Raw genomic sequence first — 25373 nt, forward strand, 5'->3', positions numbered from 1 at the left:
CCACCATTTCACAATGATTACACAGCAAATCCTTTTGCTGGAAATGAAGAAATTGTTGTTAATGAACTAGTTGTTGACACAATTCTTAAAAGTTCTAAAAATGACAATGTGAATACTCAAGTTTCATCACAAAAACTTCATATTCAAAGCAACAAGGTCTTTGTTGAAACTAATGTTGAAAAAGTACTTGTCGAGGATGTATTTGAACCGGAAGTTATACACAAAAATCAGGACATTCCATGTTCAAATCACATTTTATGTGAACCTTATGAATTTGAGGAGGCTGTGTATGGTTCAAATACAACTCAAGTGAAAAAGGAGGAACCAGTTAAGGTTAAACCGGTGAATGCCAAGATATCAGAAAAACCTAAAATTTCTAATGAGGATTTGATGCGTTTTATCAATCCTGTCGCTTCGAAGCCATCAACTGGCCGTGTGTTTAAGCTTAAAGGAATAAGCACAATGTTCACTGTGAAAGACATTCCACTCGATATCATCAAACCCCAATTGATTAAAAGTGACTTTCAGAGTGAAACCTCTAAGGTACAAGACCTTGAAAACAAGTTTGTGAAATCTAAGACATCAAAAGTGGTAGATCCATTGATAAAATCTGCTAAATATGTTCAGTTTGTAAAGTCAAATGGAACTGATTCTTTACAAAGCTTTTCAAATTGTTCGAATTTGGATTTTTATATGAAACGGAAATCTGTGACTTTTGATGACTTGGATAAGGGTCCAATTGCTGGATTTTATCATCAACCTTCAACAGCACATGTTTCTACTAAACCATCACATGAACGTGTTGACATGAGAACATGTTTTCTCTGTGGTGAACATGGTCATGTTGTTAGAAACTGTGGATTGAATAAATCTCAACATCTTCATCCATTCATCAAGGAACAATCCAAACCCGTTCCTTTGATCAAGGAGATTTTGATACGACCAACGTCGTTTGATGATGAAACTTACATTATGTTTTCATATGTGAATCCTCGAAAGGCGATTCATATTAGCGAGAATGTAAGTTATGATAAGCCCAAATTTGTACCCACTGAACATATTTGCAAAAATGTGAACGCGAATATTTTTCAAGCTGCTTACTTACGACGAAATTCAAAAAGACTTGTGACATACTCACAAGTGGCTAAACAGCATTCAGATTCACTTAATATTAAGCTTCCAAGATAAACTCAAGAGGTGCCCAAGACTAAGGCCTGGGCTGCCTTTTTGAACTAATCATTTTCTTTGCGTGTGTAGGGCTCATCCAAGACCATTTCTGGTGAAAACTGGATTATGGATAGTGGATGCTCTCGTCACATTACTGGCAACATTGATCTTTTAACAAATGTGAAAAATATACGAGAGTATGTTGTGTTTGCTGGAAATTCGGGAGGTATGATCACAAAAGAGGGTGATGTGTCGAATGGGAGTATCAGATTTGAAAAAGTTAACTATTGTGATAAGGGTGATCATAATTTATTAAGTGTGTCACAATTTGTGATAAGAAATACACTACCGTATTTATTGATAAAGAATGTCTGATTCTAAAACCGGGATACGTCATTTCCGAGGACATGGTTGTCATGCGATCCCCTCGATCGAATGATATTTATGTGTTGAACATGTCTTCTAAAGTATCAACTTCTGTGCAAACGTGTTTTGTTTCTAAGGCAACTGAAAAGGACACGATTCTCTGGCACAGAAGGATGGGACATATTCATGTTAGGAAAATGAATTATTTAATGACTAATAACTTGGTCGAAGGTGTTTCCTTGAAGCACTTTAAATTATCCGACCATTGTGTTGCTTGCAAAAAGGGCAAACAGAAAAAGAAGTCACACCCAACTAAGTTAATCAATACCATTGACACTCCATTAGAACGACTTCGTATGGATTTGTTCGATCCTGTGAATCGTGTGAGTATCGTTGGGGATTGGTATTGTTTAGTCGTCACTGATGACTATTCAAGATATTCATGGGTTTATTTATGAGTTCAAAAGATCAGACACCCATTCTGGTTCAAAACTTAATCACCAAGATCGAATCACTATACAAACTGAAAGTGAGACGTATTCAAAGTGATAATGGTACGGAGTTTAGAAACAATGTGTTGGATTTATTTTGTGTTAAAAAGGGAATTCATCTAGAATATAGTGCTCCTTATGTATCACAACAGAATGGGGTGGCTGAAAGGAAAAACAGAACGTTGATTGAAGCAGCAAGAACTATGCTTGCATATTCTAAGCTTCCTGTTCAATTCTGGAACAAGGCTGTGAATACTGCTTGCTATACACTCAATCATATTTTGACTGTGAAGAAGCTTCAAAAGACGAGTTATGAGCTTCTAAACAAGAGAAAACCTAATTTAAAGTACTTGGAACCATTTGGTTGTCCTTGTACTATGTTGAAGAAAGATGCGGGAAAATTCAAAGAAAAAGCTATTGAAGGTTATTTCTTGAGTTACGCATCACCTAAGAAGAGAGTATTTAACTTTACCTCGGGTTGTGTAGAGGAGTGGTACCATGTTGATTGTCAAAGGTACACAACACCTTCCCAAGGAAAAGGTCCCGATTGGATGTTTGATTATGAGTGTTTATTTAATTCTTTTACTCATATGGAGAACCAACAGGATGAAGATTTGGTTCGTGCATATTTAGAAGATCAATTCTTACCTCCAAGATCTTCTAGTTCGGTTTATGTTGATTCTTCATAAGATGATCTTCCTGATACATCTGATGTAATTTCTATTTCATCTAATGATGGTCATTTTGTTGATTCTTCCTCGGTTCCATTTCCTGAAACACATGAGATTGGTGAATCGTCTCATGATGCTGAGGAGAATCTCACTAATTTAACAGACAATGTTGTTGTTCCTGAGAATCCCACTCTTAGGATTCATAATTATCATCCAAAGGACAAGATCATTGGGGAACTTGATGTGGGTGTGCAAACACGTCATCAAGTTGCTAATTCGAGTGAGAATAATGTATTGTGTGCTTATGCGGATTTACATTCTTCTGGAATTGTAAATCTTGTCAAATACACTTGCTTTCTATCCCAAGTAGATCCAAAAATGACTCGTATGGCACTTAATGATCCTTCTTGGGTAGAAGCAATGCAAGAGGAATTGCAACAGTTTAACCGACTGGGTGTATGGGATCTTATAGATAAACCTACTAGAGTCAAGAAGCCAATTCTGACTAAGTGGGTATTTAAATGTAAAAAGGACGATCGTGGGCTAATCGTGAGAAACAAAGCATGGTTAGTGGTGCAAGGTTTCCATCAGCAAGAGGGTATAGACTACACTGAGGTATATGCTCTAGTTGCAAGATTGGAAGCTATACGAATCTTTCTGGATTATGCGGCTTACAAGAATATTAAAGTTTATCAAATGGATGTGAAAAGTGCTTTTCTCAACGGCAAATTAAATGAGTAAGTGTTTGTTTTACAACCTCCTGGTTTTGGAGATCCTGATTATCCGGACCGAGTTTACCGCTTAAACAAGGCCCTGTATGGTTTACACAAGCCCCGAGAGCTTGGTATGGCACGCTTGCCGACCATCTGACTGATAACGGCTTCAAGAGAGGGACCGTAGACTGCACTTTATTTTATAAGAATATTGGTGATGATCTTCTCCTTGTTCAGATATATGTCGATGACATTATCTTTGGGTCAACAAATGACAAGTTATGTAAGGATTTCGAGAAGTCAATGCAAACAAAGTTCGAAATGAGCTCGATGGGAGAGATGAACTGCTTTTTAGGGTTGCAGGTTCATCAGTCAGAGAAAGGAATCTTCGTTCACCAGACTTAGTACGTGAGCGATGTCTTGAGCCAATTCAAGATAACTGCCAGAAAAATCCCTTCAACTCCTCTCTTCGTTGGTCACAATTTATCACCGGATGAATTTGAGGATACATTCGATCCTACCCTTTATCGAGCAATGATTGGTTTCTTAATGTATCTTACTGCTTATTGACCTGAAATAATTTTCGCAGTTTATTTATGTGCTAGGTACCAAACAAGTCCCCGAATGACTCACCTAGCAGCGGTCAAGCGTATTCTTCAATATCTGAGGGGTAATCCTCACATCGGGTTATGGTACTCCAAGGACGATAACTTTGAACTCACCGCATTTTCTGACTCAGACAATGGAGGGTGCAAGATCAATTTCAAATCGACTACTGCAGGGTGTCAATTCTTCGGAAGCCGGCTTGTTTCCTGGCAGTGTAAGAAACAAACAACGGTCTCCACTTCAACCGCTGAAGCAGAATATGTGGCAGCCTCGAGTTGCTGTTCACAGGTTTTATGGATCTAACAACATCTGCGCGACTACGGTTTGAAGTTTCTTACTACTCCAATTTTAATTGATAACTCTGTTGCCATTAGCATAACCAAAAATCCCGTACAACACTCTAAAATGAAACATATCGAAATTTGATATCATTTCATACGAGATTGTTTTGAAAAGAAGTTAATTGATCTTGAGAAAGTACATATCGATTTTCAAAAAGCCGATCTATTTACCAAGGCATTTGACAAAACTCGTTTTAACTTTTTGCTTGGTTTAAATGGATTAAAAACCCTTGCTGATATCCTGAAACAAGGATAATTATCTTTATTCTCGGTTTATTTTTCTTTTATTTTATTTTGTTTTGGATTTTGGGGGTGAAATAGATACTACAAAAATGTTGTATTTTCAGTTTGTATAGATAAAACCCCAAAAACATTGAAAATTTTGAAAAAGTCAAAAATATTGTGTTTTCCTGTTTAAAATATTCTGAAAATCCAAAAACATTAAAAATTTTGAAAAACCAAAAATATTGTGTTTTTCTGTTTGTATAGAAAAATCCAAAAAACCAAAAACATTGTGAAGTTTTATTTTGTTTTATAAAACTCAAAAAAGACAAAAAGATTGTGTTTTAGGTATGTAAAGAGAAAACCCAAAAAAAAATTTGCATAGTTTCGCTGAAAATTATGTCAATTACTTACATTTGAAGGACATATACGTGTATATGTTTGGTCCTGATGTTTACTAGTAAAAATTCAGGATAGCCATTTACCTGACAATGGAATGTAGTTGGGGCGATTGTTATGTGTTTTATTTTATTCTCTCGCTGAAAAGTATGTCATTTATTAAAGTTTGTGGAACATGCTTGCATGTTTTAGTCCTATTATCTACTTGTAGATTGATAGGATAGCCATTAATCTATCGACTGAAAGTGACTGTGGCGATTGAATTTTTATTAATTATGCTCCTCAAAATTGAGTTTTGAAGCAAAAAGAGAAAATTATAATACATTGATCATCTGGTCCCATATCTAGCAAGAAATAAGCTTAAAAGACTGAATGCTTAATTACATTGGTGCATTGATAGGTCTTAAACAAGTTGTTAGAGTAAAGTATGTGATATAAACATAAATATATTCCAAATTGAAAGAGGTGTTAGTCTCTAACAAAAATCTCGGTAAGGATGGCAGAAATGTAATAGCCTATCATGCTCAAGCCTTATATTTGTTTGATCACCAAAAATAAAATAAAGCAAATAACAAGCGTTAGGATTCTTGACACTGCGAGTCTTTATGCGGCTTAACCATCTAGGTATTCATATACATGAATATTTCATTCGCTCTTAGAGCAAACCCAAAGTCATTAAACTTGATCACTGTTGTACCTCGTACAAATTTAAACTACTGACTTGATCAAAATTTGTTGTTAGTCATACATCTATTCCTCCCTTGTGCGTGTCTCAATACCAGTAAGAAACGGACCCCAGGGGATACAATGCATGTAAGCCAACAGATGGACTCGTGCATACTCACTCATAGTAAAGGAAACTTAATGCATTGCTCAAAAATTTTTATATATTCAAATTTTGACCAACAATATAATGGTTTAAGTCAAGCTGGGGTGATACGGTAAAAATCAAATTAAGCTTGAACCGAGCTTAGACGCTGATAGTTTCTGATATTCTGTGCTCTAATTGAACATTTAATCATATCACAGAAACGCTTGAAAGTTTGTTATAAGATTTAAGTTGACAACAATATCAATGACCGACTTAACGCCAGTCATAATATCGCTGAAATATAAAACTGTGATGGAAGGACAATTTGGTCATATGATTCTCTGCTTAAACTTGTCAAAAATCCTAAAATATGTACTGCTTTTGAAAAACATACAAAAACACAAATATATTTTTTTTCTGTCTTATGTTTTATTTTTGGATATTTTACCTTTAAATATCTTGAAACAAAAATGCAAAATACCAAAAAGATTTTATTTTTCCTTTTACATATTATTTAATCATTTTTAAGTTATGTGTTTTTGAACGTAAAACACGTTAAGGTATTACAATTTATCACATTGGGTAAAGGTTGTTAAAGTATTTGATCATCGGGATACGGGATTTCGTTGATTTATTTATTATTTTAAATATTCATTTATTTAACTGATTTATTTATTTAATTTAAAATTAATTAAATCTAGTTAGTTATTTATGAATAACGAATTGGGGTCACTTACAACGAATTACATTTCAATTCGTTAACCTAATTCGCTTCCGCCACTCTGTAATTAATGATTTAATTCGTTATACATTACTTAACGAATTAAAGGCACGAACTAAACACGAATTAATACCAATTCATTATTTATTTGTGTTATTTATTAATAAATTAATTTTAAATTCGTTTGCCACGTGTAACGATGAAGATAACGAATCGACTAATTCGTTATTTCAAATTTAAACGAATCAGACAATTCGTCACTTTGGAAACGGTGTCAAGATATTACTTATATGGATTCGTGAAACCCACTTGTTTCACTATTCACTTTCTTCACAATAAGCAAAGGCACTCTGGCCAAATTTTTCAGAAAAACTCAACCTTAACGAAACCCTATTTTGATCATCAATTCTGAATCGCAAGGTAAGGGGTTTCAAATGCAATTTTTTTTTGTCAGTTTTGATGAACATTTCCAGGTTTAATTCATCGTTTATGTCATCGGTTCTAAGTTATACTTATAACATGCATTTTACGTAAGTTAAACCATGTTTTTAATCCAACTGGACAACACGAATCGTGTTTCGCTGTATTTCCAAGATCCTTAGGGTCATTTGATTGGATTTACATCGTCGATTATGTGAGAATTGAATCAGTCTCAATCTTTGACTGTTCGTGTTCTTGCTAATTTTGACTTTGACAATAACTAGTCAAACAGAAAGTTTTATTCGTGACCATTCATCATAGGATAACGAATTGAAACTAATTTGTGTTCAATTCGTTACCAAGGCTTAACGAATCAAAATCCATTATGACTAATTGATAACAAATCAAATTCCATTCGCCCTTTAATTCGTCATCCTTTTAATCTTGATTCGTTATGACTAATTCGTATAATTTACTTGATCACGAATTAGTCAGTTCGTGATAACTTAACATATGTTTGTTGTAACAAATTAGCTTATTAATGAATGACATTATCAAGTATTATAAAATAAAATTTTTACTTATATTAATATTATTTATTGATCATTTTACTAAGTCTTGGATTTATTTATTATTAGTTATGGCTGACAACAACAACAACAACAAGAACAAGATCTTCCATTACTCCCGTACGACAAAAAGCATAACATTTGTGCTTTTGTTGGTACAAACTTTGCTGATGAAGATATTTTTGGAGAGATGCTGGCTTTTATTCGACGCTCACGTATCAACTATGCTGTCACAGCAAATCCGAAGGTTCCATTAAGCATTATCCGTCAATTCTGGAACACTGCTAGATATGTGGAGATGAAAAATCATATTGCTGTTGTGGTGAATGAAAGACCGGTTGTGATATCAGCCAAGGATATCCAACGAGTGTTGAGGTTTGGTGACACTACGGATGATCCGAGTGAATTTGATAAAGAGCTGATTAGGGGGTTATTTGGCCGATTATTCTACGCCGGTGATCTTGAGATGTCCATGTATAACAAGGCGTACTTGTGTCCCACATACAAGTACTTATTACTTGTTCTTAAACATTGCCTTGGTGGACGGAAAGGTGGTTTTGATGAACGCTGTATCATGCTTCAATTGGCATTCGTCGCATTAGGTCTGAACAAACCTTTCAACTTCTCGGAGATGATCATCTTCAATCATCTCAAAGAGAATTGTATTGTAGTGAATCTACGTAAGAAATTCTTAATGTATCCACGATTTATCCAACTGCTTGTTCAGGATGCGATTCGTGATTTGGTAATCGATCCAACACTCCGAAATAATGTATTGAAGTTGGAGCATATGAAAGACCGGTGGTGCCGCTTACTACTAACACCCCAGAACTCACACTGACGACCACACTCACATCTGATCCTAGGCTTGGTATGATTCCGCAATCTGTTTTATCTACATTTCCAAGACCTACGACTGCAACATCGGTGGTTTCACCAACACCGACGATGATGCCACCACCGCCTATGGATATTTCATTTATGAGGCTTAATCATCCTCAAGGTCCCGTTCAGTCGATCCCTCCATCGTTTCATGCTATGACACATGATCAACAAATGAATATGGTCTTGATCTTACTTCATCTTTATGAAAATCAAATGGGTGCTGACCATCTGACTCAAGAACGTATGACGGACAATCAAAGAAAGCTGTTGAGCTATGCCTCTTTCTGCCAAAGAGAGACCAAAGCCCTTCGTGATATTGTTACGTCTCAGGGGGTGAAGATAAAAGAATAAGATGACATGATTCTACAGCTTACATGTAAAGAAGATGAACTAAAGAAGCTCAGAAATGATGATGAAGATCCAGATGAGTCAGGTGCAAGGGGGAAATGAGACGAAACAAACTCACGGTTCATCCTCCGGTGCAGGTACGAGCGGGGTTGCTGGTAATTTTGACAAACAGTTGGTCGTTGATCAAGACTCGACGAATGCTAAGCCAATTGAGTCGATAAAGGCTAATACTGTTATATTTATTGATGGTACAGGGGTAATCAGAAGCATTGTGAATGCTGATGAAATAGAAGTGGGAGAGTTTGTGGAACGGTCCTTAACACGAGAGCAGATCTCTATACTGCTGGGTTTGAATGAAGATGAGCTGAAGGTGCTAGAGACTGAGAAAGATGTGGTGGTTGAGAATGACGAGGAAATCTTGAATGATCCAATGATTCAAATGAACACGTCATTTATTTATGAAGATGAGGAGGTCGAGATTGAGGACGTGACGGCTGAGGAATACACTGATCTATTTCAACGATCATATGTTGATCAAGGTGCTCCTGTATTTACTGAAGAAAACGTCAAAGAAGCCGAAGATCAGTTGGAGAAAGTCTCAAAGGGCAAGAGCGTTGACACAAGGTTTGGTTCGAAGCCTGATCCATCTGTTGATGATATTCAAGGATGGTTTGTATGTAGAGACAAGAGAACACGTAAGATTATTGATGCATACAGGTATGTTGATAAAGAACTGCAAGTGGAAGCTATTGAACGTGCTCAAGCCAATCAGATGACTTCCTTTAAAGTTGTGTCAGAAGTACAAGGTGATATTATTTCATGGCTTTGCGATTCTGATTTAAAGTTCTGTATTGTTAAATGGGAGAACGGCGTCCAGTACTATGAAAACATTACTGACGTTCTCTCATTACCGCGTTGGGATGTCCGTTCCCTCGCGTGTCGACCTTTCATAAACTGTAGTTGTTAATGATGCTCTCACAAATAAGCTTTAAATTTATTAAACGAAAATCCTAAAGAAACCACACAAAACCAGCAAGTGTACCGATCACAAATAGTATAGCACTAAGGAAGTTCGAGTATCGAACACAAGGACACTTGAAAACGTTGATGATACTTAACCCTTACCAAGACTCTCCTAACAATATTTAAATGATTTTTAATAATTAACTACTTAACCTAACTTACTTTAACTAAATTAATTAGCTAGACTTAACTTAATTTAACTAAACACTTGAAACTTAGAAACTTAACTGCAATCGGAGAAAACGTCTACCTAGGTAAGAATCATATTGAAGGTATAATAAGCTAATGGATTGAGGACTCTCACGACACCGGTTCCTAAGGATGACACAACTAAGGTTCACTCAAGGAAGCTAGATCACCTCTCGGTCTCACCAACAAACTCTAACTTACACTTAGTTGATTTAAAGAACAAACCGGGAAACGAATTGTTAAAGTGCTCTAATGTTGACTCTCCTCTCGGTCTCACCGACACACTACCCTAATGGAGACGAATACTACGCAACCAAGGATAGAGGAACAATTTAGTTTAACTTAAATTAGATCAACTAATCGCTCAAAAACCCAAACCCGACAAGAACCAAACCCGCTCTCGCGCGATCTTAATCCTAACAAGTAAAAGTTAAGAGACGACCTTACTTCCTATCACCTCTCGGTCTCTAAGAAGGTGTTCACCCGCTGATTATATTCAATTAAAACACTCACTTAAACCCTACGGTTGATCACCCCGCAAACAAACCCTAAACACCAAGTAAAGAGTTCTAACAAGCAACAATCAATCAAAACCTATTCAATTAATCAAAGCAAGAGGTATATGAGTATAACTAATAAATTCACAGCCACTAAACACAACCTAATTCAATATTAAACCAAACTTTTCATTAACAATTCAAGTCATGATGATCAACAATCCATAAAACTCATTAAAACCTAACAATAATCATCTAACCTAGGTAGAACAAATAAGTTTAGCCAATCATAATCAATGAACAATAGATAAAATAGATATAAATGATAAACATGCTCATATAAATCTGATTACAAAAGGTTTGAATGCTTAAAAACCAAAAACGAATTCACAAACGTTAAAATAGTCAAAACCGACAACCGAAGGATAAAAGATGGAACCGTAAGCTTTTCCTCCTTGGTTTCTCCTCTAGAGCAGGTGTGGGATGGCTGGAAACTTGAATAAAATCGTTCATAGGGTCTTAGGGTTTATATATATGTTTAATCACCTCCTTCCTAATATAAAATAGGTTAAAACAAGCCCACTAGGCCCACTAGAAGACAAAATAGACGTGGTAGCTGATTCTTGAACATTCTTGGTAGCCTTGGGACATGTTGGAATCTACCACATGCTTCTTGAATGGTATGACCAGGTCGCGTAGCTCGGCCATGCCATTTTCTAACGTTTTTCGACTTCCAGCTCGTTGATCTTCGTACGCGCGTACCGGCTTCATCCGAGCTCCGTTTTAGCTGATTCTTTTTTTATTTGACTCGTTTTCTCGCTCTCTTCAACATGGGACCTATCATATACACAAACATTTAATTTCATGCAAGAAAAAGTTATATTCGTTAACAGTTTACGCACAAAACGACACAAAATCGGAATAAAACTCTATGTGTTTTGCAACACATCAGAAATCACCAAGCAAATTGGTTTCATCAACATTTGTTGTTTGAGGTGAACCACGGGTTTAAATTCTTTAAGCCGCAGATACCAACCCGTAAACGTATTGACGAAATTGATCCAAGGACGGGTTGGAGGAAGCTCGTGCTTAAAGTAAAACTGCCAAAGACGATTAAGCGTGTACCAGTCAAGACGCTTAATCAGCATATGTATTTATCTTTCAACCGTTGGTATTATGACAATCGTACTTGCGAGGCTTTTATTGTTTTGGGAAAGGGTTTAAAGACCAAGCTGATTAAGATTATTGATCCAATGTGGCTCGTGAATTTGACTAAGACTGACAATGACGTGCTCTTCAAGAATAAAAATATTGATTGAGCGTAGTGAAGACTATGACCGAGCAATGCAGTTTCAACGTGTTGTTCGTGTATGTCACGTGCATGGAATTCACAGCTATCGGGACTGGCAAACATAGCGCTTCAAATAAGTTAAACACAAAGAGCTCAAGACGATGGGGTGTCTGTTAGTGCACGGTTTTGCGTATTGAGTCTTTGTATTTATTGTTTTGTATTTATTATTATTATAACGAAAAGTTATCAATATTATAGTCTAGTTCGTTAAAGTATGTCTAGTTCGTTAAGGATGTTTAACGAACTAGATTGTTAAGTTATTGTTCCTCCCATTCGTTACGGATGTTTAACGAATGTGATGTAGTTCGTTATGGTTATTCTCATTCGTTATGGAATGTTGACGAATGGGGAATAACGAATCAGTTGATTCGTTATGTCTTTTTTATTTATATGTAAAGTAACGAAGTGGATGCTAATTCGTTACGGCATGTGTAATGAATATGATCCATCTTCCATTTAAAGAGGTTCATACCTCTGGTTTATTTAAGTTTTGGGGATTAAAGTAACAATAGTCAGTCCAATTCTCTCTGGATCCAAACTTCGCATAATCTATTATATAATACACATAATACAAATAATATATATATATATACATATACATATAGGTTTGAGTTCAAGAAAGAAATGATATTATTGAAAGAAATGTAAGAAATGAATATGGACCACTAGTTTTTTTTTAAGTTTTAAATAATTAAAAATAAATAAAAAATGTAAATATAACAATAAATGCACTCTCTCTCTCCAATTAATATAACTAATATAACCATAATAAATCTCGCTCTAATTAATATATCTAACTAATTTAACTATAATAATTAAAAAGATAAAAACACTACTTTAGTTTTATTTTTTATTTACACATTCTTCATTTTATTCAACATAAATACAATTTATTCATATAATACTATTTCTTTATATTAAAAAAATAATTTCCACTCATTATATTAGCACATATCAACGTATTTTTTAACATTAAATATCAAAACATAATATATATATTTTTTTCAATTTGCACGCCTATAAAAATTATTGTCATAAATAATAATAAAAAAATATCATACAAATGTGTCCATTAAATGTAAACAATTAATATACAACTTACACAAAGTTATATAACATACACTTGTTTTGAGCAATAAAAACGTACAACATACAAAAAGTATGTAGGAATAAATTGTATTTGTGTAAGATAAAATTTCCTTGTGCAGGTTATATGTTTTTTGTGTGTAGGTTAAATGTTTTCGTGTGCGTGTGTTTTTTATTGATGATGAATTTTGTGTGTAGGTTAAATGTTTTTCGTGTGTAGGTTATATGTTTTCTTATTCTTAGAACAAGTGTAGATTATACGTTTTTGTGTAGGTTGTATGTTTTTTGTTGAGATCTAATACAAACACATGTAAAATAGTTTTTTGGTATTATTTATCATAATGTAAGTATGTGTTGATGGATATTAATATATTGAGTTGGAAGAAATTAGTTTTGGATAGAAAGAAATTTTAATGTATGAATAAATTATACTTGTGTAGGATAAAAATTCAAAAAATAAATGAGTTCTTAATATTTTCTAATTATAATAATTTAATTAGTTATATTAATTAAATAGATAAGTATTATAGTTTACTAGTTATATTAATTGAAGAAAGAGAATAATTAATATTTTCTTTATTTAGATTTAAGCATTTAAAACTTAAAACAATATCAATTAATTCTCTCTTGAACCATCCCCTATATATATATATATATATATATGTAACTAATATCAATTAAGAGTAATCAATGAACTAGATCCGTGTTTAATAGTATTAGACATTAGATATGAGGTTCTATCAAATGGTCATATATAAATATATATAATTATATATTTAATATTACATTTCATTCATACTAGGCCTGCAACATGTTTGACTTTGTTAACCCATAAACACATCTGATTGTTTAGTTTAACGCTGACCCTTTTATTCCGGTCTATATTTTGAAAGATGTAGGGGAAGATAGCATACGAATCACATACACCCTAAATTGTTCACTTAGACGTTGATGAAGAATCAGTGTCCAAGCCACCACCACAAAAACAATTTTTGGACTCTTAATGGATTTTGATCCACGGCGATGGGTACTGGACCATTTTGACTGGCAAAAAAAGTTGGGGACGTGTGTCGCTTGTGGTTAATCCTGATAATTTTTTTACTTCAACACTAATATATGTCATATATCAATAATTATACACTTTCCTTTTACACTTCATTTATATTATATTTATAACATGATTAAGTTATTCATTTTCCTTTAAACTCTATTTATATTATATCTATAAATTTTTATAAAAATAATATTTACATATTATACTAATATACGTTTTTAAAATATATTTCACAACATACTTGGTGAAATCCAAAAATCAACAATAAAATGTGTTTGTTAAAGATTGAAAAGAGTATAATTTAAAATATTATCATCAACATATTATACTATGTATATTGTTGAAGATTGTAAATAAATAAAAAACTCTAATATGCTTTAATTTTACGAAACAATTTTTGTAATCATTAAATCTTAAATATATATAAACGAAACATTTAATAACTCTTTGGTTGCTCTCTATATTCTCTCAAACCAACAGATTGCTTTATTTGTAATTTGAGGTTTCTCATGTATTTGATCCGAATTCACAGGTATGGGTCTCACCAAACCTAGATAGCCTTTAAACGCGTTATAACATCTAACTAAATTAAAATTTTAATCTCACCAAATATTTGATATGAAAATCCTATAAAATTAGAATATACTAAAAAATAATATTTGATTTTTTAAAAGAAGATATCTATAATATATATAAACGAAAAACCAAAAAACCTAGGTGTCGTGATGTAGCCGCTCCCCCCTTTTTTGGAGTCACCAGATTTGCTTGATTTTTTAACGGAGGCTTCTCATGCATTTGACCCGAATTCACGGGTATGGATCTTATCAAACCCATATATTTCTTAAACGGGTCATAACATTTCATTAAATTAAAAACTAATCTCATCAAATATTTGATATAATAATCCTATAAAGCAGGGTTATACTAAAAATTAATTTATGATTTATTTAAAAAATATATAAATTATTTATAATTAAAAAACCAATTTGTAGTAAAATAAATAAACGAGTCTTTGGTCTTATTAAACCCATATAACTTTTAAATCGGGTTAAACAACTAATTTATTTGTGAAATAATTTATCATCAAACCATAAGTATATTATTAACTTTCACACAATAAAAAAGATAAAAATTAAAAAAATAAATAAATATTAGAAACAAATAATATAAAACAACCCTCATAATAAAAAATTAATCTCACCAAATATTTGATGTGAAAAACCTATAATATAGAGATATACTAAAAAATAATATTTGATTTCCTTAAAAAAAGATATATATTATTTATAATTAAAAAACAATTTTATAGTAAAAAAATAAGCGGGTCATGGGTCTCACCAAACCCAAATAACTTTTAAACCGGGTTATAACATCTCATTTATTTGTGAAACTATTTCATCATCAAATACTTAGTTATTATTAACTTCTGTACAATAAATAAAATTAAAATCCAAAAAATATATAATATTACAAACGAATAATGAAAAATAACCCCCCGTAATACGGGAGATAAAAACTAGTTATTTATAATTAAGAAACAATTTTATAATAAAAAACGGGTCATGGGTCTCACCAAACCAGACAGCTTTTAAACCGGGTTATAACATCTCACTTATTTGTGAAGTCTTTCATTAATAAATCCTAAGTATATTATTAACTTTTTTACAACAAATAAAATTAAAATAAAAAATATATATAAATATTAGAAACGAATAATGTAAACAACATCATAATACGGATGGATAAAAACTTGTGTGTGTGTGTGTGTGTATAGGAAAGTGAATATGAGTTTGTTAAGCGTCTAAGCTTAAATATAAAACATATAAAACTACGTCGTTTTGATCAATTAGTACATTAAAGCTATCCATTTTTATGACAGATTTCCTTATATAGATTCAGTTAAAACATTCATACAATATAAATAAAAATATTATAATTAATTTTTTTTAACCTTCTTTCTCTTGATTCATTTTTGTATATATATAATTTAGCATGGAAATCCTCACTCGTTTTTTTAGCTGTAATATTTAATTCGTAGATTCCTTAAAACATTATATTATGAAATCAATTCAATATTTAGCTAAACAAGAATCAAGATCAGAAACATACAACTTGAATTCCTTTGACGACTACTCAATTTTAGTTTTGAATTTAACCTATTATATCGTCTTCAACATATAAGTCAAACAAAAAAAATAAACAAAGGTTTCATCAAAAATTTTAATCTCTTTTTGGGTGGTTTCGTAAAATCCTTGAAGAAAAAAAAAAGGAAGTTTTAATGTAAGATTAATTAAAACAACGTAATTTTGAATGTTTTACATATAAACTTAGACGCTTAACAGACTCGTATTCACTTTTCATATATATATATATATATATATATATATATATATATATATGGTAAGAATCCTAAGAGAACCCTTTGCAAAGTGAGAACTTTGAAAACCATTTTTGACCACTAAAAAAACCTCTAAAAAATATTTAAAAAAATTACAAAACAAAAAAAAACGAAAAATTTAAAAAAGTAAAAAAACCAAATTCTTATATTTTATTCCGGTTTCATAAAAAAACTTTGTATTATACACGTGTATAATTTCATTGAATCTCTAGTTACGTAATGTACACACATGTACATTATCATTTAACTTAAATTATACATATGTGTATAAAAAAACACACGTATCTACATATACGTACATATTATACATATATGTATAATTTAGCTAAACCAGTGCGTTTTTTAATGAAATCGGGATTGCAAATAGGAATTTTTGTTTTTTTACTTTTTTTTGCGTTTTTTTTTTGTTTTATTTTTTTTTATTTTTGCGTTTTTTGTGTTTTAAAATGATTCTCAAAGTTTTAATTTCAAAATAGTTCTCACATAATCTCAATCATATATATATATATATATATATAGAGAGAGAGAGAGAGAGAAGATGCAATACAATAATTGCTTAACGTACAAGAATAATTATATTTCATGAAATCACATCACACGATCTCATAATTGTCAATTTATATATCCAATTAATAATTGGTTCACCGAAATAAACAGTTTTTACTTTTATTCACGAAAACTGTTTTTGAGCGTTTTAATTTTTGCCTGAGCGTTTTAGGTTTTCGGCTGAGAGTTTTGTGCGTTTAAATATTTTTTGCCTTTGAGCGTCTCGCGTACCTATCGTACGTTAAGGCATTATTGTACATTATCTCAACCCTATATATATAGAGAGAGAAAAGATGGATTACAAAATCTTAACGTACAATATGTACGCGAATACTCTACATTTAACGAAATCGATCCATGAAATCACATCCCAACATCTCGGAATCGTCAATACATATCCAATTAGTTATGGGTTCACCGGAAAAACAGTTTTAGATCGTTAATCGAGCAATTTTTTGCTTTTATTTTTCAGGAAAACCGTTTTTGAGCGTTTTAGGTTTTTGGCTGAGCGTTTTAGTTTTGGCTGAGCGTTAATTTTTTGCCTTTGAGCGTTTTTGTTTATGCCTTTGAGCGTCTCGCGTACCTATCGTACGTTAAACAATTATTGTACATTAACATCACCCTATATATATATATATATATATATATGTATGTAACATGATAAGAGCTTTAAATTACAACGGGACATTACAAAAAGAGCCTTAAAAGCCTCATTTCTTACAATGACATGAAAAGCTACTAAGAGCATTCACATCTAATCCCTTATCTTTAAATCCAAAATTACACTAAAAATCACTAAATTTTCTCAATTCTTCTTAATTAAATAATATTTTTTATATTTTTATCATTACCAATTCTCTTTCCTTCACTCACAATCACTTTCAAAATGTATTAAAAAATTATAGGCCATGAATAGTAGCTTTTCAATATAGAGAAAAATCACTGCATTTCTATATAATCTACTCACAACATCCTAAACCACTCACTGTATTATAAAAATTTCACTGATATTTTTTTGAATTATTGAATATGAATGCTCTAAGCCAGGGGCAGATCCAGTGTTTGGCCAGAGAGGGCGCATGCACCCCTCAAATCTTTAGTTTCTTTTATAAACTTCTAAAATATTAGGCCAAAAGATCCAAATGCCCCATTCATATTTTTTTGAGTGCCCAAACCCAATGCCTTGAGATAAACTTACAAGCGCAAGTTTTATTTTGTTTTGAAAAATAACAAATTAAGCCTAGATTGCGTAATTGTCTAACCACTTTATCAATTCAAAATTTGAAATCTGCAAGTTATATGGGAGTGGGAGATGAACATGTTAATAAGATTGTGTGAGTTTTATTCATATGATTTTGATAACTGGGATAAAGTTGTTCTTGCATCTCAACTTGGCATATACATGATAGTGTGCGAGAAGATGAAATATTTGCAAATTTGAAATGCATTACCGATCTTGCTAGAGTCGTGGTGGAAACTCTATCTCTTTTAATTTGTTTATCTATAATTAAAGTTAACATTAGGTTTGCCTATTACAACCACAACGGTTGAGAGTTTTTTCAAAAATGAAGATCATAATGACAAAACTCTGTAATTAAATCAGTGAATTTATTAAACGTGTGAATCGGTGAATTAATTAAACACGTGTCTAGTTTGTAGTATTGAGTAAGAAACATTTGTATGTGTTATGAATAAAACTGTAATTGACCATTTCAAAAGATGAAATCACGTGCAAGTCAATTGTAATATGTATTTTGTTTATTATGTTTAATGAAATTTATTGTTTAAATTTTTATACGTAGTTTATGTAATAAAATCTTTTTTACCCGTCCAGTTTGGTTTGACCTATTTTAGTTTGACTTGATTCGTTCTAAAGTAACTTTTTTTTCTTTTTTTTTTACACCAACAGACTAAAATTCCTGGATAGGACCCTGCTCTAAGCAACTCTACTGCTCCTAAGAAAGGTGTCTACTGTTATCACCTTTCCACAAAGACCAATAATATAATCTCAAGAAAAGTTTTACTGTTGTCACGTGCGAGCCATCTACTCTTATCTAAGGATCCAAAGGAAATCTCCTAAATATCCACTATTTATCCAATCAAATCACCCCACCTCCTTAACATCCCCAATCCATACAAAACCACACCTACAAGACCCCAACCGACCCAAACCAGCATCGTATTTTTCATCCTTAATTCCCACAAAATGATCGCAAAACATTCCAAATCCACGCGTAAAACCCGAACCAAACTCCGTAAGCCCAAATACTTAAGCCTCCGTCTTCAACTCGCAGCCACCACACCACAACCACCGCCCACCGACCACCACGAGGCGTCACAACTCATCAACCTCTTCCCACTACACCCGGAGAATCTAGTGGAAGAACATGATAACATGGCTTGCATATTCTCATCTTGTGATGACGTGGACGGATCTGCCACCACTCTCACGGGACTCTTATGCTCCGAAGAAGATGATGATGATGATGAACACAACACAGACAATGTTCCATCGCCGTCGTCGGTTAACTACGCCGACGAGGAGCTTGTACGAACGGCGATGAGAAAACACAAAACCGACAGAAATCATGATCATGAGAAATGGGTTTATTATTCCGAGGTGGTTGACAACAGGAAGAAGATCTTAACGGAGATCTCTTCGTCGTCATCAACAACAACAACAACATCAACGTGTCATAATAATCATGGTAATAATAATCGCAAACTGGTACTGAAGCTTGACTATGAAAAGATCATCAAGTCATGGGTCAACAAGGGTCCACTTTACATTCATAATAATTCGGATCCGGATGTTCCACAACCACAATCCGTACCCGATCTCCAAGATGATGACTTCTTTTTACCCTCTTCCATCAATGTGAGTTCGCTCTTCTCTTCTATTTTCATACTTGGTTATATCAAACATATAATAACTATTGTATTCTCTTTTGTATAAGTCAATAATACATGAGATAAGAAGGAACATGAATGATTGATGGTATATGAATTATTGTTGTACCTCATCTAGATAGTACTACTCTTCAATGTCTTATTTTCTTACAAGCACTACCTTGACTAAGAATGAACAATGATATGACATGTCATGAAGATGTGTATGTATATGCACCGTTCAATACATATAAGTAAATGATTACAGTTGTAAAAACATGTGTTCATGCTTTGCTTTTATCTGTTATAAAGACACGTGCCTTGTGTAAATATAAAAGATAAATAACAGAATCCTTGTTATGATATGTTACATAGTTTTAATTTTGATCCCTTGATCCTTCTAAAACTCTATACAATTTTGATAAGTCTTGTAAAAATACATCGACCAAACTACCCTCAACTATGTTGGGTAAGAACAATTTCCTGTTGAATCACAATTCACCACGCTAAAAAAATCAAGAATAGATACTAAAGTACTATAAACTTTAGATCAAAACTATAAATATCAATGAATCAAACCGTAAAATGGTTTTACAAAAAAGAAAAAAAAGAAAAAAACACGTGTGAAGCATATTGTATAATATTGTCTACCGTCCACTTGTAAAAGGGCCGATTTTAAGAGTAGTGGGCCTGTAGCTATTGATGACCTCTGCGTCTCTGACCCACTACTATTTGCACTTTAATGCTTGTGTCATACAGCTTCAATAAAACGTACAAGTTTTTTTGAATTGACCTCCACCTAGGGATAAACTCTAACTTGTGACAAGTATTCAGATTGACCATATGATTAACCCTAAAACAAGGATAGGGGTTTCGATTGAATATGTTAGATAAATTATTTACGAGTAACGTTTTATACTTATATAAAACATTAATTTCTGTCCCTATAGGTAATTAGTAATAGGGTCTATGATGAATACATGACTAAATATGAGATACGACATTAGAATATAGGGGCAATTTCATATATACCCTTACAAATATTGAAAATATCATATATACCCATACAAAACTAAAGATATCATATATGCCATTGCAAAGTTATTAATATATCATATATATCCAATTCATTAAAAAAATTTAAAAAATGACCATATTACTCTAGTTTGATTAGATGCGATAAAAGGTTTATAATTTAGACCATTCGATGCGATAAATCTTTGAATAGTTTGCAATTTGAAGAAGTGACGAGAGACGATTTGGTTGTCGTTTACTGTGAGAAAAGTCGATAAAAATTAAAATAATAACACATGGTATAAACACATTATGTAACTGGAAGGGGCAGAATGGTTTATTTGTTAAAAATGAGCATATATGAAAGTTAATTTTTTTGAAAAATAACAATAAAATGGTCATTTATTAAATTATTATTAATGAATTGGGGTATATATGATATTTTAGTTACTTTGTAAGGGCATATATGATATTTCAAGTTTTGCTTGGGTATATATAATATTTATGTTGTTTGTAAGGGCATATATGAAATTAATCCTATAATATATATGTCATATGTTATATGTTGCTTTGATTAAAAAAAAAGAAAAAAAAAACCGCTTTGTCACTATTATTACTCCCACAACCTTTTAACTTTATCATTTGTTCCCCCGCAAGTTTGGAAGGTTAATTTGTTAGTCACCATGATCGTCAATTTTAATAAAAACATGTTGGATACACCAAATTAGTTGCACTTATTAGTTACCTAGAAGTTTTGAATTTCGAGTTTTGAAAATGACATAACATCGCTTGTTCCATTTATTAAACCAAATGTATAGGTCACAGCACGCGATGAGCAAGATAATGGTGGCAATGGAGGGTTGTGGGCGGTTCCACAAATGTCACATATTGAAAACAATGGTATCAGCGGAGGAGATGATGCATTGCAAGCGGGAGAGTCGGGCCCAGTGGCTCATAATAGAGAAGCAAGTGTGCAGAGGTACAAAGAGAAAAGACGTAACCGCTTGTTTGCTAAAACCGTTCGCTATGAAGTACGAAAGCTCAATGCCGAGAAACGCCCTCGCATTAAGGTAATATGCATGACTTATCGTGATGTAGTATAGGATTTTGTTAAATTAATTATGACATTCATCTTATTTTAATAATATTTGCAGGGAAGGTTTGTGAAAAGCAGTTGAGTAAAACAAATAAGTTCATGTTAAAGCCCCCCTTTTAAAGAGGACATGTATTTTAGATGATGTACATGTGTGTATCTTGTATTGCAAAATTAAGCTAATAAAGGTAACATTATTACATCTTTAATTAAGTGACCAAACAGTAACAGTATGTTGAAAAATAAATTGTTCAGTTATGGTTTTTTACAGCCAAGTTGTATGGTTAGTTACGGTTATTCATGATCGCTTCCAACTAATACAACAATTTTGTTTTCAGTCTTCATAGTGGAGTAGATCACTGAATTTATAACCAGCCCATACCGACCTTGATATTCTTATTGGCATCATTGTCCTAAATTGATGATGCTTAAGAATATGAAGTCGACATGAATCACATATTCATGAACTCCATATGATGTTTTTGATCTAATTTCTATATAGTTTATACATAAAACATGGAAGTGCCCCCCCCCCCCCCCCAACAAAGTTAAAAAAGCTAGCTCGACTTGACTCGTTTATCTTACAGGTTACAGTGTTGATCCCAAGCTTACCGTCTCATTAAATTTAAATTTTTATACTAATGACACATGTCAATACATATAGAAACCAAAAGAATATTTTTAACATACACAAACGGATTATCATAAGAACCTACAAACTAGTCTAAACCATGGAAAATTTAGACGATACTAGTGAGGATCCGTGGGGCAAAAGCGGAGAGTTAATTGAGCAAATGCACAAAGAAGGTAGATAAATCTACAATCTCCTAGCCAATTTCTATAATTCCACCAAAGGCCAAGTTGACTCCTCTATATACCTGTTTATAGATGACTAACTTTGCTAATTTCCCTCATCACTCTATGTTGGACAAGGTAAAAACTAATATTTTAATATTATTATTATTATTATTATTATTATTATTATTATTATTATTATTATTTTGCATATTTTTAATAACTCGATAAAAATATCCGAACAACTTATAATGAAGTGACAGGTAAGCGGACAAAAAGCTACGTCACAAGTAAAATAAGTGGTTACTTTCCCTTAAAGCTAAAACATGATAACTGATAAAAGTGGTTGCTTTCCCTTAATTACCAATTCTCCTTCATCATTTATCTGTTTTATATTATGTAGTACATTAATTTAAACGCACACACGAACTGAATACAAACATGAAAGCAATAAACGAACACAAGGCTTTAACGTGGTTCGGTCTAAACTGACATACGTCCATGGGTGGTAACTATGTATTTTTTTTGAGTGACAAGGGATTACAAGTACATAATGTCATATATAGAGAGATACTATCAGGGTTTATATATTATTAAACAAGAAATCTAAAATGGGTCGGGCTTCGGTCTGGCCACTCTACACCTGTCTGCCCTTTGGACTTCAAATAATAAAACGGACCACACAAGGCCTACGAACCCAACAATCTCCCACTCAGAGGCCTTGAGCACTCTCGTCTACACTCTTTATTGTACTTATTTAATCCGAACATTAAACTTATTCTAGTTGCCACCCCCTTCTCATCAATTAACCTGAAGGCACGTTGTAGCTCTCCGGAGCTCCAACACGTCAGTCATGGCTAAAATTGCCCCTGACCCGTTCTCTGTCCCTACTGGCTCCCACTGTAACGCACTACCGGATCTTGATATATCCCGAGAAACAAACATTCTCCATATTCGGCAAGTAATCCACTGGAGAGACTTTTATAGTTGGAATATTGGCTTTCTTAATCCACTGTCGACCTGGAAGTGTAACTGAAACACGACCTGTGCTCCCCTGTCACGATGTCCTCTGACTGATTTGACCTTCCTAGCTCGTTCATCATGAATATTCACTTTGGCTCTAGGTTTGTTACTTGCAAAGCGGACCATCTTCTGCCCACGAGATTCTGTGAACCAGACTTCGTCTTTCACCAAAACTGGATCCACTCCTTTTGGTGACATATCGACCATATACAACGAACCCATTTTCTTGCCACAAGCAACCACAAGATTCCCTTTGATTATCTTCCACTGCCCATTCTCGAACTTAACATTGTTCACTTGGTCATCCAACTACACAACTGAAATCAAACGTTTCTTCAAACTTGGAATAACATTCACATATTTCGAAGTCCAAGAAGTACCGGTTGAAGTTATCAAATCCACATCTCCCATACCCGAAACCTCTAAAATATCAACGTTCGCAAGTCGAAAATTTCCAAAATTCCCACACTTTAGTTTTTTCAACGTTTCACTACAGTGAGTGGCGTGAAACGATACACCATAATACATCACCTAAGCATCAACATTACTCTCAACACTACAAACCAAAGGCTCATCATTAGTGACCTCGTCATACGTTCACATCTTTCTTACCATTCAGACACTTATTCCTGAAGTGTCATTTCTCTTTTTACAATTCCAGCATTCAATATCTTTACGAGTCTTATACTGACTCCTTTTTCTACCCCCACTGTCTCGTTGTTTTCCCCTACATCTAACTTATGTGACTAACACATTGCCTGATGATTCACCTTAACTTCCGCGTCTTGAATCTTCTCCCAGAATCAGATCCCAAATCCCATCAAAGGTAATTTTTGTAGACGAAATACGAACCACAGTCATTGTTTGCGACCAAGTGTCGGGCAAAGAGGTTAATAACAAAAGACCTTGAACCTCATCATAAAACTTAACGTCAACTGACACTAAGCAGGACAGGATTAAATTAATATTATTGATATGCATTGTAACTGACCACTCTCTTTCATTCTTGTTGTTACTAGCTCTCGGATAAGATAGACCTTATTCGCTGCCAAAGGCTTCTCATACATGTTGGATAGTGTCACCATCATACCACGTGCTGTGATTTCTTTCATGATGTTAGACGCCACATCTTCTGACAATGACAAAGTAATACAAGCCCTAGCTTTCTTGTCTAACTTCTTCCAATATTCATTTGACAACTTTTCTGGTTTTTCATCCTCAAGCACTACATCTAGTCTTTATGAAAAAGTAGCGCTTCAATATGCATCTTCCACCAATCAAACTTCTGTCCATTAAAAATTTGTATCGAAACCGTTCCGTCATTCTCCATGACAATGACTAAACACAAACCTGGATAAAAGCAGAGATAGACACAACAATAGCATGGGCCAGAACTTACGGTTTTTCTTGTGACATTCGTCATTTTGGGATTCGATTCGTTTTTGCCTTCGTATTGTAAACCGACCCGATTTGTATCCTGAACCTTTCGATATTATTAAAATGATAGATTTTATGTTTCATAATCATCTCACGCTTGTCGGATCGCGAAAACACCTCTTTATGGCAAAAGACGACATAAAACGAACTTCGCGGGCCTAAATCGTCAATTATCAAAAGCTGGAACCCCCCCCCATAGGAGCGCCGCGCCGCACCACCCCTCTCCTCATCTAGGTCGCGCGTCGCCT

The 25373-nt window shown here is 33.4% G+C and overlaps 1 protein-coding gene across 1 annotated transcript; it reads left to right on the top strand.

Annotated features, from left to right (window-relative positions):
- The first annotated feature begins 18832 nt into the window (after positions 1–18832).
- LOC143631607 (uncharacterized) lies at positions 18833–22093 on the top strand. The gene is made up of 3 exons (XM_077100319.1): positions 18833–19752; positions 21596–21847; positions 21932–22093. The coding sequence occupies exons 1-3, from the start codon at positions 19081–19083 to the stop codon at positions 21953–21955; spliced, it is 948 nt and encodes a 315-aa protein (XP_076956434.1). The 5' UTR covers positions 18833–19080; the 3' UTR covers positions 21956–22093.
- The last annotated feature ends 3280 nt before the right edge of the window (positions 22094–25373 follow it).

The sequence above is a fragment of the Bidens hawaiensis genome, unplaced genomic scaffold (assembly GCF_021521415.1).
Source record: "Bidens hawaiensis isolate Kalapana, Puna unplaced genomic scaffold, B.hawaiensis_p1.1 tig00006131_1, whole genome shotgun sequence".
NCBI lineage: Eukaryota > Viridiplantae > Streptophyta > Magnoliopsida > Asterales > Asteraceae > Bidens > Bidens hawaiensis.